General features: G+C 52.8%; 1 protein-coding gene across 1 annotated transcript in view; it reads left to right on the top strand.

Annotated features, from left to right (window-relative positions):
- Window positions 1-3,964: 3,964 nt before the first annotated feature.
- Window positions 3,965-18,080, top strand: part of C3 (complement C3) — a 26,200-nt gene continuing 12,084 nt past the window's right edge. The window contains exons 1-26 of the mRNA XM_021217932.2: window positions 3,965-4,139; window positions 5,202-5,391; window positions 5,760-5,925; window positions 6,024-6,094; window positions 6,801-6,895; window positions 6,994-7,076; window positions 7,168-7,258; window positions 7,349-7,451; window positions 7,679-7,805; window positions 7,914-8,029; window positions 8,108-8,254; window positions 8,738-8,947; window positions 9,074-9,280; window positions 9,704-9,859; window positions 10,033-10,162; window positions 10,757-10,828; window positions 10,995-11,195; window positions 11,904-12,012; window positions 12,486-12,571; window positions 13,139-13,281; window positions 13,551-13,763; window positions 15,087-15,153; window positions 15,246-15,332; window positions 16,499-16,702; window positions 17,212-17,287; window positions 17,567-17,726. Of these exons, the coding sequence (XP_021073591.1) occupies window positions 4,060-4,139; window positions 5,202-5,391; window positions 5,760-5,925; window positions 6,024-6,094; window positions 6,801-6,895; window positions 6,994-7,076; window positions 7,168-7,258; window positions 7,349-7,451; window positions 7,679-7,805; window positions 7,914-8,029; window positions 8,108-8,254; window positions 8,738-8,947; window positions 9,074-9,280; window positions 9,704-9,859; window positions 10,033-10,162; window positions 10,757-10,828; window positions 10,995-11,195; window positions 11,904-12,012; window positions 12,486-12,571; window positions 13,139-13,281; window positions 13,551-13,763; window positions 15,087-15,153; window positions 15,246-15,332; window positions 16,499-16,702; window positions 17,212-17,287; window positions 17,567-17,726 (3,390 nt within the window). The 5' untranslated portion in view covers window positions 3,965-4,059. The remainder of the gene's footprint in view (window positions 4,140-5,201; window positions 5,392-5,759; window positions 5,926-6,023; window positions 6,095-6,800; window positions 6,896-6,993; window positions 7,077-7,167; window positions 7,259-7,348; window positions 7,452-7,678; window positions 7,806-7,913; window positions 8,030-8,107; window positions 8,255-8,737; window positions 8,948-9,073; window positions 9,281-9,703; window positions 9,860-10,032; window positions 10,163-10,756; window positions 10,829-10,994; window positions 11,196-11,903; window positions 12,013-12,485; window positions 12,572-13,138; window positions 13,282-13,550; window positions 13,764-15,086; window positions 15,154-15,245; window positions 15,333-16,498; window positions 16,703-17,211; window positions 17,288-17,566; window positions 17,727-18,080) is intronic.

Below are 18,080 nucleotides of genomic sequence, written 5' to 3'. Positions count from 1 at the left end.
AGCCAGCTTGCCCAGGGCTCAGAGAACCCCTGCCTCTGCTCAGGTTCTCTATCAGTGGATGTAAAAATGCCCAGATCACTAGCTTTGTACGCGAGTGCTGGGATTTGAACCCAGTGAGCCATCTCTCCAGGTCTTGATATGTACCCCAGATTGGTCTCAAATAACAGTCTTCCCTCATTAGCTTCTTAAGTGTTGGAATGATGGGCATACACTACCCTACCTGGGATAACTCTACTTTTTCATTGTGTGTGTAGATGCAATTTTTTTTTAGCCAAATAGTTTGCATAGGTGCATGTAAAGGCATCATAAACAGACTTGAGATTAGACCGATGGACACAGGGCTCCCACTTGCTGGAAATCCCCTCACAAACTCCCTGCCTTGCTGGCCCACTCTCCCTTCCCAAGTTCTGGACCCAAGTTCTTGTTTCCCTAGAGGAGAGTCACTGGGTTCAGAAATTCCCCATCTGTCTTCCTTCTCTCACTTTCTCCCTCCCAATGGGCACTGGTCCACCCCTGGCTTCCTGGTTACCTCCCAGCATCTCACACTGCAGTCTGCTGACTTCCAGGGGGTGAGGACAAGGTCTAGACCCTTGCCACATTCCAAGCCACCCCAGAAGCAGGAATAAATACAAGCCATTATGTTGAGAATTGATCTTTCTTCCTCCTCAACCACAGGGTTAGCTCTTTTGTAATCGTCCCTGACAATTACCCACCTCCACCCACTAGGGTAAGCAAGTCCGCAGAGGACAAAAAACAAACCCCTTAAGCAGGAAAGAAGCCAGCTGGTAAATCACGCAGTCATGAACAATGGGGCCCAGGAAGAAGGCTCACTTGGAGTGGTAGAGTTGGCTGCCAAGCCTGACAAATTCCATCACACACAGAGTGGAAGGAAAGAAGGAACACCCACAGCTGTCCTCTGACCTCCACACATGCATGAGTGTATGCAATAATAAATAAAAATAAGATGCAATTTTTAAAATGTGTTAAATGCAAATAAATGCAGTTTTAAGATGTGTTAACTAGACCAAGAAACCGAGTGTCAGGAGTAGGGCAGATGGAGAAGCAGAGCTGCCAAAGGGGGGTGGGGGGACACTCGGACAACCGGTTTCAAAAATCGGGCCCCAGTTTTGGAGGCGAACTAATGCCTGCACCTCCCTCCTCCCCCCCCACTCCCTCCTCTCCCCTCCCTTTTCTGCCTTCCACAGAAAGGATGTCGAAATCACAGCTAAAAGACAAGCCAGGTTTGTTCTAACTCCCAGCCACCCCGTGCCCCGAGAGGTCAGGAGAAATAAGTGTTTTACAGGAAATCAGAGTAAACTGTCCCCTTAACCCCTTCGTGGAAGGTTTCGTGAACACCTGTTCTTGGATTGGGCACCACCACGTTGGTTCAAAGTGTTCCCCCACAGCCATTCCCATCCCAGTCATAGAGGGCAGTGGGGTGGCAGTAGGCATCAGGGACAGGAGATTCCAGTTACACCCCAAGACTCAAAAAGTTCCAAGTCGAGTGGGTGTGGCCACCAGTCGGCTCATCACTCCAGAGTCAGAACAGCACAGGTTGGCAGGTTCCAGACCAGACTGGGCTACACAGAAAACAAAATAAAACAAAACAAAACAACTGCTGGCACTCAGTGGGTATGGCAAGCCAGCACTCCAGGGCTGGCATACATGAAGTCCTGGGTTACATCCCCAGAGCCACACAAATCAGGTGTGATGGTGACCACCTGCGTCCACCTGTCCATCAACTGCAGCCCTCAGGAGGTGAGGAGGATGAGAGTCCAAGGTCATCTTTCTTACATGGGAACTTTGAAGGCAGCCAAGGCCAATGAAGAGTCAGTCTCATAAAACAGGACAGCAGACAAACACAGCAGCTAAGCGTGGTGGTCACCCCTTTAGTCCCAGCTAGCACTTTGGAAGCAGAGGTCGGAGGATCTCTGAGTTCTCGGCCAGTCAGGAGGACTATAGAGACCCCATCTCCAGAGGTCTGGAACTAAGCTAGCATGGCCCGAGAGCCAGGCCAGCAGGAAGTTGGCAATTCACTTCTCGGAATTTGCAACCTAGCCAGCAGGTATATAAATCTGTAGAACCTTCAAAGACAGAGAGCTGGCGAGATCCAGCAAGATTACATCCAGCAACCCCAGGGGACACCAGCTAACTTGTTAACACCGTGCTTTGCAGGAAGAGACTCAGACCCAGGGCTCTCCCATGGCTGCTGAGTGGCAGCTCAGAGAGGAAGTGGGCACTGAGTTGGTTGGTGACCACGGAAGTCTGTCTGTCATCAGCATACATTGGTTGCTTTCACACAAGGTACGGGGGTGGGGGGCAGTTAGCAGCGAGGAGGAGAAATCTCCCTGAGCATTGATCTGGAACAATTGTTGAGGCAAATCTGTCGCACACAGAAAACAAGACGGACCTCAGTGGACACTCAGGGGAGCTGGGAGAACAATACAAAGGGGAGGTTAATGGTTACTGTGAAACCTGTGCGTTGGTCATGATGGACCAGACTCGGCCTTTCTAGGAACGGTGTCTGTGTGGCTGGAGAGATGACACACTGGTTGCCCATTCAGATTTGTTGGTTCCCAACACCCGCATGAGGCGCACAAAAACACCTGCAATTTTAGATCCAGGAGATCCAACTTATTCTTCTGGCCTCTGTAGGCATCGGGCATACACATGATGCACAGACAGACAGATGGACGGACAGACAGACAGGCAAAACACTCCAACAATTACATATAAATATTTTAAAAAGAAAAGAAATGGTGTCATGTAGCCCATGCTGGCCTCTAACTTGCTACCTACCTAGCGAGGCTGACTTTGAACTCCTGACCCTCTTGCCTCCTGTATCTCGTGCTGGGATTACAGATGTGTGCTACCAGAATCAATCCTGTGCTACTGAGTATGGAAGCACTTTCCCACTGCGCTACATTCCAAAGCCACTGTTCGTACTTTATAAATACTAAGCATTGTGAGTCATTACCTGCCTACAACCACAAAGCCAACACAATGGAAAGAGATGCTGTCCTTGTAGGTGCAGGACAAGTCCTAGAGGCAGAACCATGAGCAGACCTTTCGTCCGTGACTCTCAAAGCCCACCAGAGTCATTCAGCCACCCTGAGTGACAGGGTAGGTAAGGGCCACTTTGTTCTCTTCCCCAGAAAGCAAGCATTCCCCCCCCCCGTGCCCCGCCCAGAGGGTGAACAAGCATTCCCACCCAGAGGCAGCCTTCAAAACCAAAGCTTAACTGTCCCACTGCCACGAAACCCTCCCAGATCCTCTGAAAACCAGAATTCTTTCCCACGTCAGAAAATGCTCCTCAGAGCTGGGACTGTAAGTGAGGACATGCCCTCACCCCCTATCCTCCTCATAGGAAAGACTTGGATTATAAATCCATAAGTAGGGCTTGGGTAATGCCTGGCAACTGAGGAGGTAGAGGCAGAAGTTCAGAACTGTTTAGCACAGTGGTCTCCACCTTCCTGACCCTGCCGCCCTTCCATGTTGTGCTGACCCCCCAATCATAAAATGATTTCATTGCTGCTTCACAACTCTAATTTTGCTACCGTTCTGAATTGTAAGGTAAATGCTGATACGTGGGGATATACAATGCAATAGGCAATCCCAAATGTGTCTGACCCACTGATTGAGCAAGACCTTGGGGGGTTGGGAAAACCAGCCAGCCAGAAGTGCTGGGTTACTGGGACCCAGCTGAGTGTGGGAGGAGGTCACTCTAGACTTCAATGGTCTCTGCTGTGACCAAGGACAACGGGGACCAACCCAGGTTCAGCGGCTGGCCTTGACCCCAAGAAAAGCCTGAGCCAGGCAGGTACTTTCAAGCTCCAGGGAAGTGGAAATGTGCCTAGGGTTACTCACCCCAAGGCTTGTTGCCCTAGGTTTGTGAAAAGCTTAGGAAACTATGTTGCGAAATTTGGGGCAGCCCCCGAGGCAGGAACAGGGAGGGACCAGAGAGGAGAGCCACATAAAGAGGCAGCGGCCACAGCCCCAGTTCACCACTGCCCACCCCTGCCCCTTACCCCCTCGTTCCTTCCACCTTTTTCCTTCACTATGGGACCAGCTTCAGGGCCCCAGCTACTAATGCTACTGTTGCTCTTGGCCAGCTCCCCGCTAGCTCTGGGGGCCCCTATGTAAGTAGTTACCTTTTGGGGGTGCAGTTTCTCATAGAATTTAGGAGTCACCTAGGTGATTTACCTAGGAGTCACCCACATGGGAGGAGACAGGGATATAAAGAATTTGTGCTGGGGGCTGGAAGATGGCTCAGTGGGTATGAAGTCTTGCTGCATGGACATAAGGACCTTAGATCCAGCACCCACAGAAAAGCCAGGAGTGGCCTCCAGAGCCTGTAACCCCCACACTGTGGGGCTGGAGACCAGATACTGGGGCTTGCTGGCTTCCAGCCCAGTGCCAGATTCAGAGAGATGTTGGCTCAAGGTGTGGCGGGGCATAGAACAGGACACCCGACATCTTCCTGTGGCTTACATACACACACACACACACACAAACACGCACGCACACACACACACACTGAGGGGGGAACGTGAGTGTTTGGGTTGCTTGTGTGTAAGGGTGTTTATAGTCTTATGTTCATAGAGCTCAGGTATTGTAGCGTTGGTGTGCCTACTTATGAAGAGGAAGGTCTATAGGTCTATAGATTTACGGTGTCTGTGGTTTAGGCAATGGTAAGTTTAAGATTTGAGGACTGGAGGGTTGTTGGGGTCTATAGCCCTTGTGTGGACTATCAAAAGCCAAGCTCAACGTTGGGCCTGATTACATGGATCTGTCATCCTGTCTATTCTGGAAGCCCAGGCAGGAAGTGTACATATTCCAGCCAAGCCTGGGCTACAGAGTGAGTTCAGGGCTAGCCTGGGCAACTTAGTGAGATGCTGTTTCCAAACAGAAAAGTGAGAAGAGGCTGAGGTGTAGCTTAGTGGTAGAGAGAGAGCACTTTCTCAGTACAAGCAAAGTCTATGGCTGGTACCCAGTGCTGAAGCCAGGAAAAGCCAGCTTCTGGTGGCTAAGGGAACGCGGGCTGTGGTTTGGTACCTTCTTGTGTGGGGAGGAACGTGGATCCAGGCATCTCCTCCAGCACTGAGAACTAGAACCCTCTAGAACGAGGGACTGGGCCAGCCAGAGTGAGGGCTGAAGTCTCAGGCCTTGAGGTGACATCTGCTCCCACACCCCGCGGTCAGGTATTCCATCATTACTCCCAATGTCCTACGGCTGGAGAGCGAAGAGACCATTGTACTGGAGGCCCACGATGCTCAGGGTGACATCCCAGTCACGGTCACTGTGCAAGACTTCCTAAAGAAGCAAGTGCTGACCAGCGAGAAGACAGTGTTGACAGGAGCCAGTGGACATCTGGCAAGAGTCTCCATCAAGGTGGGCAAGGAACTGGGGAACTAGAGTCAGCCGTACCCCCTTCGGGTCCAGCCTGGGTCCTTCAGGCTGCCTCCTATATCCTCCTCTGAGCTCCTCCCTTCTGAGTCCCTCCCTTCTGATACCCCTACTCTCTGGGTCCCTCTGGTTTGATTTCTTCCCCTCTGAGTCCCCTACCCTTTGAGACCCTCTGCTCTGAGACCCTTCCCTCTGAGATCCCTCCCCTCTCAGTCCCTCCCCTCTGAGTCTCTTCCTCCTTGAGCCCCTCCTGTCTGAGGGGAGGGGAGATGACAGAGAGGAGGCCCAGGGGCTCTAGGGGATGCTCTCTAGGCACCACTCCCTGACACAGACTCCTGACACCCCACAAATAGATTCCAGCCAGTAAGGAATTCAACTCAGATAAGGAGGGGCACAAGTACGTGACAGTGGTGGCAAACTTCAGGGAAACAGTGGTGGAGAAAGCAGTGATGGTAAGCTTCCAGAGTGGGTACCTCTTCATCCAGACAGACAAGACCATCTACACCCCGGGCTCCACCGGTAAGTACTGTGGGGGGCTGCTCACACCAGGGCTGGAAGGGCCTCCCAGAGCCTAAGGTCTAAGGGGACTCTCTGCGTGTCTCCCTCACATCCTCCAGTCTTATATCGGATCTTCACTGTGGACAACAACCTACTGCCCGTGGGCAAGACAGTCGTCATCCTCATTGAGGTACCAGCTACTGAGTTTCCCAGAAATGGATACCCTCCTCTCTGAGTGCCCTCCCCTCCAAGTCCCCTCCCCTTTGAGACCCTCTCTTCTGAGACTCAGTCAGTCCTTAGAGGCGGTCCATGGGCAAATGGCTACACAGAACGATCCCTGCAGAGACCAGAGACCCAGGAAGACCCATAGGTCATAGACTGAGGCATCCCACTCCGGGGAATCTCCCTGAACTTGAGTTTCCCTATCTGAAGATTGGGAGGAATTAACAGTAATTCTGTAGAGTCAGTCCACTTTGCCCAGTAGAGGGCCCCTGTTAAAACCTGAGTGAAGTTCCCTCCTCTCTCTCCCTACAACCCTCTGTGGCTCCCACTTCTTTAGAGTCAAAGTCTTCCTTGCAAGGCACAAGGTCCTGCTCACCCTGCCTCGTCCCCTTCCTGCCTTCCTCTTCCTTGCTCCAAACCCACACACATCATATCCCTCATCTTTTAAACACCCAGGCTTTTGCTGCATTAATTATGTCCTAAACATAAAAGGAAATGCACAGAGGGGCTGAGCTATTTACCTGAGAACACAGAGCTTCTAAGTGGCACAGTAGGGATTTGAACCTAGGCTGGGTTCCCCCAGGTCTGTGTTCTTAACTCCTGCCTCAGTGAACAGAGATGGGGTGGCTGCGCCTCTAAAGAGCGGCTTTGCCCCCCCTATGCTCTCCTTACAGACCCCCGACGGCGTTCCTGTCAAGAGAGACATTCTGTCTTCCCACAACCAAAACGGCATCTTGCCTATGTCTTGGAACATTCCAGAACTGGTCAAGTATATCTGGGTCTCCAGAAAACGGGATTCCCCTGTCCGAGGGGAGGGATGGGGAAGAGGCGCTTGGAGGCCCTGCCACATCCCTCATCTTCTTGCAGCATGGGGCAGTGGAAGATCCGAGCCTTCTACGAACATGCGCCGAAGCAGACCTTCTCGGCCGAGTTTGAGGTGAAGGAATACGGTAAGTCTTGGGGCACCCGGCAGGGGAGGCTGTTGTCCTTAGGCTGCCCTGGCAGCCATGCCAACGCCATCGTCTCCATACCCCATCCTAGTGCTGCCCAGTTTCGAGGTCGTGGTGGAGCCCACAGAGAAATATTATTACATCGATGACCCAGACGGCCTGGAAGTTTCCATCACAGCCAAGTGAGGGTGGGGGTGACGCATGGGTGGGGGGGCGTGCCTTGAGCCACAGCCAGAGAAGTCTCCAGGACCCCAAGTCTCCTTGTCTCTCAGGTTCCTGTACGGGAAGAACGTGGACGGGACAGCCTTCGTGATTTTCGGGGTCCAGGATGGCGATCAGAAGATTTCTCTGGCCCAATCCCTCAAGCGCGTAGTGGTACTGACTCACCCCTTGGAATGAAAGCTTAGAATGGCAGCCTCTCCCCCCCCCCCCCCCCCCGAGACCACGCTCCATCATCACCCCTCAGCCCATCCCACCTCTTAGTGCCCCCACCAGTCACTCGCCTTGCTGAACCAGGCCACCCATTCTGAGCTCCTCCCCTTCTTAACCTCCTTTCTCTTGGGGATCTTCCCTCCTCCCCCATGTTCTCCTATCCTCTGCAGATCGAGGATGGTGTGGGGGATGCAGTGCTGCCCCGGCAGGTGCTGATGGACGGGGTACAGCCTTCCAACGGCAACGCCCTGGTGGGGAAGTCCCTGTATGTCTCCGTCACTGTCATCCTGCACTCAGGTGAGGCCGGCTTTGATCAAGGGGTGGCAAGGCTAGTCTGAGAGAGGAGTCTGGGCTCTGAAGGGCTGTTGGAAAGCCCGCCCTCACTGGTTCCATCTGTTTCCTCAGGTAGTGATATGGTAGAGGCAGAGCGCAGTGGGATCCCAATTGTCACTTCCCCGTACCAAATCCACTTCACCAAGACACCCAAATTCTTCAAGCCGGCCATGCCCTTTGACCTCATGGTAAGAGCCAGGGCTAGTCCCAACTTCTGTCACTCTGACCACACTGCCTAACCCTTGTCCACCTGACTCTGTCCACAGGTGTTCGTGACCAACCCTGATGGCTCTCCGGCCAGCAAAGTGCAGGTGGTCGCTGAGGGATCCAATGCAAAGGCTCTCACCCAAGAAGATGGTGTGGCCAAGCTGACCATCAACACACCCAACAGCCGCCAACCCCTGAGGATCACGGTGAGTGCCTCGAGCTCCAACTCTGGTCTCCACGGTCAGGGAAACACAGGGCTCTGCTGGTTTTCATGACACTCTCTGTGGCCCACCCAGAGGATCCCACGTTGCTGTAATAAAAACACCTGGCAAAAGCCACTTAAGGAAGGAATGTATACCATGGCTCACAGTGTGAGGCGACCGTCCTCCGTGGCTGGCAGGAGCATACAGCAGCTATTCACATCCCACCAGCAGAGATGAATGAGCGCTGGCGTTTAGCTCACTTTCTCCTTTTTATTCAGTCCAATATCTCAGGGGAAGACCGTGCCACCCACACATCCAACCTAATCTAAAAATCCCCTCACTGGCATGGCCAGTGCTCATCGCCTGACTGATTTTAGACACTATCAAGCTGTCCATCAATATAACCATCACAGACCCTGTTGTGAGCACCCCGACCTGGGCAGCTCTGCGAACCACCGTGCCTCTCTCTCTGGATTCCTCACCTAGGTCCGGACCAATAAGGAAACTCTCCCAGATGCACGGCAGGCCACCATGACAATGCATGCCCAGCCTTACAGCACTATGCACAACTCCAACAACTACCTCCACTTGTCAGTGTCTCGCATGGAGCTCAAGCCGGGGGACAACCTCAATGTCAACTTCCACCTGCGCACAGACCCAGGCCAAGAGGCCAAGATCCGACACTACACCTACCTGGTCCGTGACCACCAAGGGGCCTCAGCTCCTCCAGCACCGCAGGGATTCATGCCCAGCCCTGGGGTCTCCTGTACCCATTCTACCTAGCCCTGTCCTGGTTCTTATGCCAGCCTGTCATCCCTCCAGGTTATGAACAAGGGGAGGCTCCTGAAGGCAGGCCGCCAGGTTCGGGAGCCTGGCCAGGACCTGGTGGTCTTGTCCCTGCCCATCACTCCAGAGTTCATTCCTTCCTTTCGCCTGGTGGCTTACTACACCATGATTGGAACTAGTGGCCAAAGAGAGGTGGTGGCTGACTCTGTGTGGGTGGATGTGAAGGATTCCTGTGTAGGCACGGTGAGTCAATTTCAATCTCTCTCTCTCTCTCTCTCTCTCTCTCTCTCTCTCTCTCTCTCTCTCTTTTCCCCCCTACCTCCTTTCCTTTTTTAAAGATAGAGTCTCTCCATGCAGCTCTGACTGTCCTGAAGATTCAATATGTAGACTAGCCTAGGCTGGGCTTACAGACTCACAGGCTTCTGCCTGCTTTTGTCTCCCCCGACCTACGCCATTTGCAACCCCTCTTTTCCTCTTCTCTGTCCATATTCTCTCTTTCCTCACCTCTCTCATTTGCTTCTCTCTTCTCCCCCACTGTCTCTTTGCCCTCCCCTTTTATCCTCCCTTCTGTTCTCTCTGCCTCCTTTCTCTTCCCTCCCTTCCTCTTTCCCTCTGTGGGTTTCCTGGGATTAACCCTTCCCTGTCTTACTTCCCCATCCTCTATAGCTGGTGGTGAAGGGTAACCAAAGAGAGAACCATTTCACACCTGGGCAACAAACGACACTCAGGATTGAGGGAAACCATGGGGCCCGAGTGGGGCTAGTGGCTGTGGACAAGGGAGTGTTTGTGCTGAACAAGAAGAACAAACTCACACAGAGCAAGGTAAGTGCTTGCATCTCTCACCCCAACCTGGAGTGTGGTGGGAGCTAGAAGCTGGGACTGCCAAGGGCTGAATGTTAGGGTAAGGAGGGGCAGGGATGGCTGGGTTGAGCTTCGTGACGGGTTGGTGACCTTTTTCTACCCCCTCCATCCATCCCATACCACCCCACTTGCAGATCTGGGATGTGGTAGAGAAGGCAGACATTGGCTGCACCCCTGGCAGTGGGAAGAACTATGCTGGTGTCTTCATGGATGCAGGCCTGGCCTTCAAGACAAACCAAGGACTGCAGACTGAGCAGAGAGCAGGTAAGAAAAGGGACTGGGGAGGACACAAGGAGGGACATGCTTCCAAACCTAGATGCCCATAGAAGAACAGGACCCTGAGACCAGGAGACTGAGTCTCTGCCCTTCCTCCATCCGCAACACCTACCCATCCCTGTTTTGTTTAGTTTTTAATTGCATTAAGTTAAAGTGGGATGTGTGAGTGAGTGCATTTTGTATGTGTGTGTTTGAGTGCATTGTGTGTGTGTGTGCTTCTGTGTGAGTGAGTGTATGTGTGAGTGCATTTTGTGTGTGTGTTTGAGTGCATTTTGTGTGTGTGTGTGTGTGTGTTTGAGTGCATTGTGTGTGTGTATGTGTGTGTGTGTGTGTGTGTGTGTGTGTGTGTGTGTACATGTAGAGGTCAAAAGACAACTTGTACCACTCTGTTCTCACCTTCCAACTTGTGGGTCCTGGAGCTCAAACTCAGGACATCTGGATTAGCAGCAAGCTCCTTTACCCCCATGAGCCATCTCACCGCTTTTATTGTTGCTTCTTGAGCCTCAGTCTATTCCACTACCAAAAGGGTGCAACCATCACACCCCAGCCTGACCCTGTCCCTCCTGTCTCTCTCTCCCTCAGATCTTGAGTGCGCCAAGCCAGCAGCCCGCCGCCGTCGCTCAGTACAGTTGATGGAAAGAAGGATGGACAAAGGTTAGGAATCCTAAACCGACCCACATCTCCACGCATCACCCACACTCCCCCCATAGGAGAAGGGGAGGGTTGCCTACCTTGTCCTGCCCCAGGGACATTCTACCTGAAGTCTGGTCTGATGATGTCCTGATGGCTAAGGCTGACACCAGGTCTGGGCCTCCCACAGCTGGTCAGTACACCGACAAGGGTCTGCGGAAGTGTTGCGAGGACGGTATGCGGGATATCCCTATGAGATACAGCTGCCAGCGCCGCGCACGCCTCATCACCCAGGGCGAGAACTGCATAAAGGCCTTCATAGACTGCTGCAACCACATCACCAAGCTGCGTGAACAACACAAAAGAAACCATGTGCTGGGCCTGGCCAGGAGTGAGTGGTGGCTTATAGGGTGACACTTGGGTAGGGGTGGGGGTGGGAAACAACTGCCTAGTGCTGAGCCTGGTCGGGAGTGAGTGGTGGCTTATAGGGTGACACTAGGGTGGGGGTGGGGACACAACTGCCCAGTGATGGGTGGCTGCACCTGTTTGCTGGAAGAGTGGCCCAAAGACTGTGCCCCCAGCCCTGTCCCCTGGGAGGATACAAGGAGGAGGATGGAGGCCAGCTGGGCTGTGTGTGAGGAAAGCGTGAGGGAGAGAGAGCCAAGGGCTTTTCTCATACTGGACATCAGCTTTCCTGCACCTATAGTCCCATCCCACAAAGCAATGCATCTTCAGCAAAATGAAGATAAATTCTCCTATAATCAATCTACACGGAAGCTAGGTGTGGCAGCACATGCCTGTCATTTTAGCACTCAGGAGGCTGAGACAGGAGGATTGCTACAGGTCCCAGGCCAGCACGGACAACCTAATGAGTTCCCGACCAGTTTGGATGATGCTCATCTTGATAGCAAAACATCTGTAGAACATGATTTTTAGTTTTTAGTTCCTAGATGGAGAGAGGAATTCCCCTACAGACCAGCGTGTCTGGAGCTGGTAGAAAACACCATCACACCAGTGAATGCATTTACGCAGCTCAGAAATGTTTGTGAGGGAGCCACCTGCAAAGTAGGTCTTTTTCTAAAAGTCTCCCTACCCTCAGGTGACTTGGAGGAAGAAATAATTCCAGAAGAAGATATTGTCTCTAGAACCCACTTCCCAGAGAGCTGGTTGTGGACCATAGAAGAGTTGAAAGAACCAGCGAAAAATGGGTATGGCAGTCCGGTCAGTGAAAAAGGTGCTGGTCACCAAGACTCACCACTTGACCCACATGGTGGAAGGAGACAACAAACTCCCCCAAAATTCCCCTCTGACTTTCACATGAAGGTCCTGGCAGAAGGGTGCCACCCACACTTAAACATACACAGTAAAGACATTTTTTAAAGGGGTTGGGGTGTGTGTGTGGGGGGGAAATGAGGCTGGGATACTCCCCATTCCACATACTTGCCTCAGGGCAGCAGGCATCCTCCCAGACCCGCTCATTTGCATGCGATTTGCATGTAGCTGCCAACTTCCTGTTTCCTCTGGATTCACCTCGGAGGTTCATGGGCTGAACTAGCAAAGCCACCTGTGCAACCCAGAGCTCCTATCTAACCTGCCCCACCCAGGGCCCTGCACCTCAGCACCCTCTCCAGCTTGATAGCTCTTACCACTAATTTAATTTTTAAACTTCTGTCCCACCCAGAATCTCTACGAAGGTCATGAACATCTTCCTCAAAGATTCCATCACCACCTGGGAGATTATGGCAGTGAGCTTGTCAGACAAGAAAGGTACAGGAGGGGCTGGGAAGATGGCTCAGCAGTGAAGGAGTTTGCCCTGAGCTCCTTCTGCAGAGCCAGCATAGAAAGCAGGGAGTCATTCATGCCTGCTTGCCATCCCAGTACTGGGGGAATCCCCAGGGCTTCCTGGCCAGCCCAGCCAAGCCAAGCATCCAAGCAGGGCATCCCCTGCAGCTCCAGGGGATCTGATGCCCTCTTCTGGCCTCTGTGGGCACTGCACTGAGATGCACACAAACACAGAGACTTAGGTGTGCACACACCTAAAATTAAGCATGGTAGAGAAGCAATAGAAGACAACACTCAGGGTCAACCTTTGGCCTCCACATGCGTGTGCACCCATGCACACGTGTGCACATGTAAACTCACGAAGTTAGACACAACTGGCTGTGATGCCATCGCCTCTGGGATCTGCCAATCGCACGTGCACGTTTAGTCTTCACCTTTCTGCAGCTAGGATCAGCCATGGACAGGGAGGGGGACTTGAAGCAGGAGCCTGCCTTTGCCTCCCTGCGCTGCCCTCCCACCCTGGATCCTTCACACTCTTCTTTCTGCCGACAGGGATCTGTGTGGCAGACCCCTATGAGATCAGAGTGATGCAGGACTTCTTCATTGACCTGCGGCTGCCCTACTCTGTAGTGCGCAATGAACAGGTGGAGATCAGAGCTGTGCTCTTCAACTACCGTGAACAGGAGGAACTTACGGTAGGAGCAAGCCGGAGTTGAAGGGGTCACCAGGACCCAGGAACCCACCCTCACGGGTCCTGGCCCCTCCCTCACACACCTGCCCTGGCCCCTCCCTCACTTGCCCCAGCCCCTCCCTCACACACCTGCCCTGGCCCCTCCCTCACTTGCTCCAGCCCCTCCCTCACACACCTGCCCTGGCCCCTCCCTCACACACCTGCCCTGGCCCCTCCCTCACTTGCCCCAGCCCCTCCCTCACACACCTGCCCTGGCCCCTCCCTCCCCTGCAGGTGAGGGTGGAACTGTTGCAAAATCCAGCCTTCTGCAGCATGGCCACCGCCAAGAAGCGCTACTTCCAGACCATCAAAATCCCTCCCAAGTCCTCCGTGGCTGTACCTTATGTCATTGTCCCCCTGAAGCTCGGCCTCCAAGAGGTGGAGGTCAAGGCTGCTGTCTTCAATCACTTCATCAGTGATGGTGTCAAGAAGATGCTGAAGGTCGTGGTGAGTCCTTGGGGCATCTGCTGCCTCTAGCCTTCAGATCTCCCTGCTGTTCACCTGGGCTCTGAGACACCAAGGATTGTCTTAGGGCCCAGATGTTACAGATACTTAGAACTGGCTAGGCTTCAGGGTGTAGAGAGCTCAATTAGTTCATTCAAAGTTCCAGGTTCCATCTCCAGCACTTTGTAAACCAGGTATGAGGTGTGCCCTGTGATCCCAGCACTTGGGAGGCGTGAGGCAGGAGGATCATGAATTTGAGAATAGCAGGGGTATCTTAATAAGACCCCGTCTCAAGTCTTTTAAAAAGTAAAAAGGGCCCAGGGAGATGTCTCAGCTGGCAACATGACTGCTGAACAAGCGTGTTGGTCTGAGCTCAGAGCCAGAGAAAGTGGCTCACTGGCCAGCCAGTCTAGCTGAATTGGACACTCCAGTTTCATCAAGAGACTGTCTCAAAAGAAGAAGTAGAGAGGGACAGAAGAAGACATACGGCACTGGCATTTTCACACGCCTGCATTCTCACTCACACTTGTACACACTCTCATACCTGAGCACACTCATACACTTAATGCACACATGTATATACACTCACACACACACATGCACATCTTGCACACAGGCACACACTCTCACACACACCTATACAAACAGGCACATGTTACCTCACACTCACATAATGCACACTCATGCCCTCACATTCACACACATATGCACACTGACACACACACACACACACACACACACACACACTTGCTCATACACACAGGTATGAATACTCACACACACACATGCACATCTTGCACACAGCCACACACTCTCACAAACACCTCATACAAACAGGCACATGTATAACCTCACACTCGCATAATGCCCACTCATGCCCTCACATTCACACACACATGCACACTGACACACACACACACACACACACACTTGCTCATACACACAGGCATGCATACTCACACACACATGCACACATGCATGGGCACTCACATATACCCATGCACACATACTCATATATACACAAACACGCATGCCACACACTCACATACACTCATGCACTCACACTCTCACACATATACACTTGCACAAACACACTCATACACATGCAAATATGCACACACACTTATAAAGACACACATTCACATGAGTGGAAGGTAGGCATTTGAATCACATCCTCCTTAGAAGAAGTTGAGACACGGAGAGGTTGAGTAACTGGTCTCCAGTCACACAGGCAGAGAGGCAGAACCCTTTCGAAGGACTTTCTCTGAATAGCGCCCTGCTGACCATCTGTGTATCTGTTGTCATTTAATCCACCACCCTCCACAGCCAGAAGGAATGAGAGTCAACAAAACTGTGGCCGTCCATACACTGGACCCAGAGAAACTCGGCCAAGGTGAGGCAGAGAGGGCAAGGTGGGGTGGGGTACCAAGGAAGGGGTGAGAGAGAAGCTGGTGCCATCCACGGCTTCACTCTCTCACCCTGCAGGGGGAGTGCAGAAGGTGGATGTGCCTGCGGCAGACCTCAGTGACCAAGTGCCGGACACAGACTCTGAGACCAGAATTCTCCTGCAAGGTAAGATGATGGCCTCTTCCCTGCCATGCGGGGGTCAGGGCCGCTGGGAGCCAGAAGCTAACTGAGCTCCATCTCATGGGGTGGGGGTGAGGAGAGAAGAGAATACAGAAAAGGAAGGGGGAGACCCTGGACCAGGATGCCTAGGTTCACATCAATTTCAAGTTGGTTAACCTGGGACTCGTTTCTTAACATACTGGCACCCTGTGCCTCAGTTTCCCCCTGTGAAAAGTGAGAGCAATGATACGATGCTGTTTTAGTCACTGTTCTATTGTGAAGTGACACCATGACCAAGGCAACTCTTATTAAAGGATGCATTTAACTGGGGCTGGCTTATAGTTTCAGAGGCTTCACCCATGGGTATCATGGCAGGAAGCAGACAGACGTGGTGGTGGAGCGGCAGCTGAGAGCTTTACATCTTGATCTGCAGGTAGCAGGCAGAGAAAGAAAGAGATTGGGCCTAGAGTGGGTTTTTGAACCCTCCAAGCCTGTCCCAGTGACACACCTCCTCCGACACGGACACGGCTTCTGTTTCTTCTCAAACATAGTTTGGCTAACTGGGGGTCAAGCACTGGAACATATAAGCCTATGGAGGCCACTCTCATTCAAACATCACAGACAATCCCTGCCTTGTTTGCTGTGAGGGTTGAGCCATAGCGCCTCAGACCCCCCCCCACCCCCCCCNCCCCCCACTTAATCTGGAAAAATACACTGTGGGCCTGCCTGCAGGAGCTTCCTGCAGAAGTCAGTTCAGCAAACAGCACTTGCTGGTAAAGAGATTAAATGAGAACACACACACACACACACATCAAGAGCAGAGGTTCTGCTACTCTTGACTGGATCCAGGGACATCATGGGGACATCACACCCCTCAGACAAGCACGCATAGAGAGCGAGTGACAGTGCCTAACTAAAAAGGTAGTTTGAGGATTGTTTGAGATTCTGTGTGGAGTTCTCCAATGGACATGAGCAATGAACTGTAAGCCAGTGTTGTCTCTGACTATGGTCATTATTTTATCTAAAGGTGAAATTAAGTGCCCAAGGTGGGGTACAACCTTCCCCAAACTCACACAGGACCTCCGCACACACCCTCCTGCAGCCACCAAGCCCTAGGCTTCCTCTGGTCAGAGACTGTCTTGAACAGGCCTTTCCTTCACCCTCCGCTGCAGGGAGCCCGGTGGTTCAGATGGCCGAAGATGCTGTGGACGGGGAGCGGCTGAAACACCTGATCGTGACCCCCTCAGGCTGTGGGGAGCAGAACATGATCGGCATGACACCAACAGTCATTGCGGTACACTACCTGGACCAGACCGAACAGTGGGAGAAGTTCGGTGTAGAGAAGAGGCAAGAGTCCCTGGAGCTCATCAAGAAAGGTGGGGCCTGAGCTAGAGCTCCCCAAACTCATCCACTCATCCTTCCCAGATCCCTCCATTCCCGATCTTCAAAGCTGCACCCCTTCTCCTGAGGCCTTGCCCCTCCTCAATCTTCTCCCAAGCGGCATCCTTTCCAAGGCCAGGTCTCTCCTCCCAAACCCTCTCCTCTCCTTTCTTCAGAGACGGCTCACCTGTCTGATCCCTGGACCCAACCTGAGTCCTCTTTTTAGAATCCACGCCCTACTTGAGCCTTCCTCCCTCCCTGTACACTTGTTCCACCCCATGCAGCACCCTTGTCTCCCCTCTCCTCAGCGAGCCCTCCCACACGACTCCGCCCTTCCCCTTCAAGCTTTCCTTGAGACCCCTCCCTCCCAGCATCCTCGTCCCGTCCTCCTTGAACCCTCGTCCCACCGCACATCCTTATCCTGCCCTGGGTCTCCCATTGCCTATCCTGGTCAGCCCAGCTCCCAGCCCACCCCTCCTTTGGTGACCCTGTCTATTCCCCGCAGGGTACACCCAGCAGCTGGCCTTCAAACAACCCAACTCTGCCTATGCTGCCTTCAACAACCGGCCCCCTAGCACCTGGTAAGCCGGTGGTCAGCTCGGTCCCCTCTGCCTCAACATCCACCTGAACAAAGCCCAGATCCCCACCAGGGGTGGTCTGGCCTCTCTCTGTCAAGGCTGCAGGGGCTGAATGAGCCTTAGAATCCTTTAAGCACCAACTTCATGCAGCTTTGAAATTAAAAATCCAAACTGAGTAGCTCGGGCACCAACCCTTTCTGGTCATTGGTGGGTGTAGATGTCAATCTATCTACTCAGACCAATTGATTCTCGGCTGGTGTTCCTGTAACTCCCGCCCCCCAGGCTGACAGCCTACGTGGTCAAGGTCTTCGCTCTGGCTGCCAACCTCATCGCCATCGACTCTCAGGTCCTGTGTGGGGCTGTTAAGTGGCTGATTCTGGAGAAACAGAAGCCAGATGGTGTCTTTCAGGAGGATGGGCCCGTGATTCACCAAGAAATGATTGTAAGAGACAGGCAAATTCTAGAAAGGGAAGGGTAGAGGGTCCCAGGAGGGACGGGAGAGAGTACTGCCCCCATCTACTTGCTCATTTGGCAGTGCAGGGTGGGGAGGAGGTGAATAAGGTTGTAAAACGCTGGGAGCGTTCCAAGAATCCAGAGGCTGACAGACCCTGCCACGAGGGGTACACGGATGGTGTTCTGCGTACCAGCAGAAATCAGAGGTCATCCTTGGGTGTCAGTCCTCAAGAGCCACCACCTTTTTTTTTTTTTTTTTTTTTTTTTTGAGGAAGGGTCTCATTATCATGAAGAAAGCTAGTTTGGCCAGTCCCTGAGTCCCAGCATCTGCTTGTCTCTGCCT

Source organism: Mus pahari, chromosome 18, assembly GCF_900095145.1.
Source record: "Mus pahari chromosome 18, PAHARI_EIJ_v1.1, whole genome shotgun sequence".
Lineage (NCBI taxonomy): Eukaryota > Metazoa > Chordata > Mammalia > Rodentia > Muridae > Mus > Mus pahari.
The sequence above is the reverse complement of the archived record's forward strand: the minus strand, read 5'-3'. Positions and strand labels throughout refer to the sequence as shown.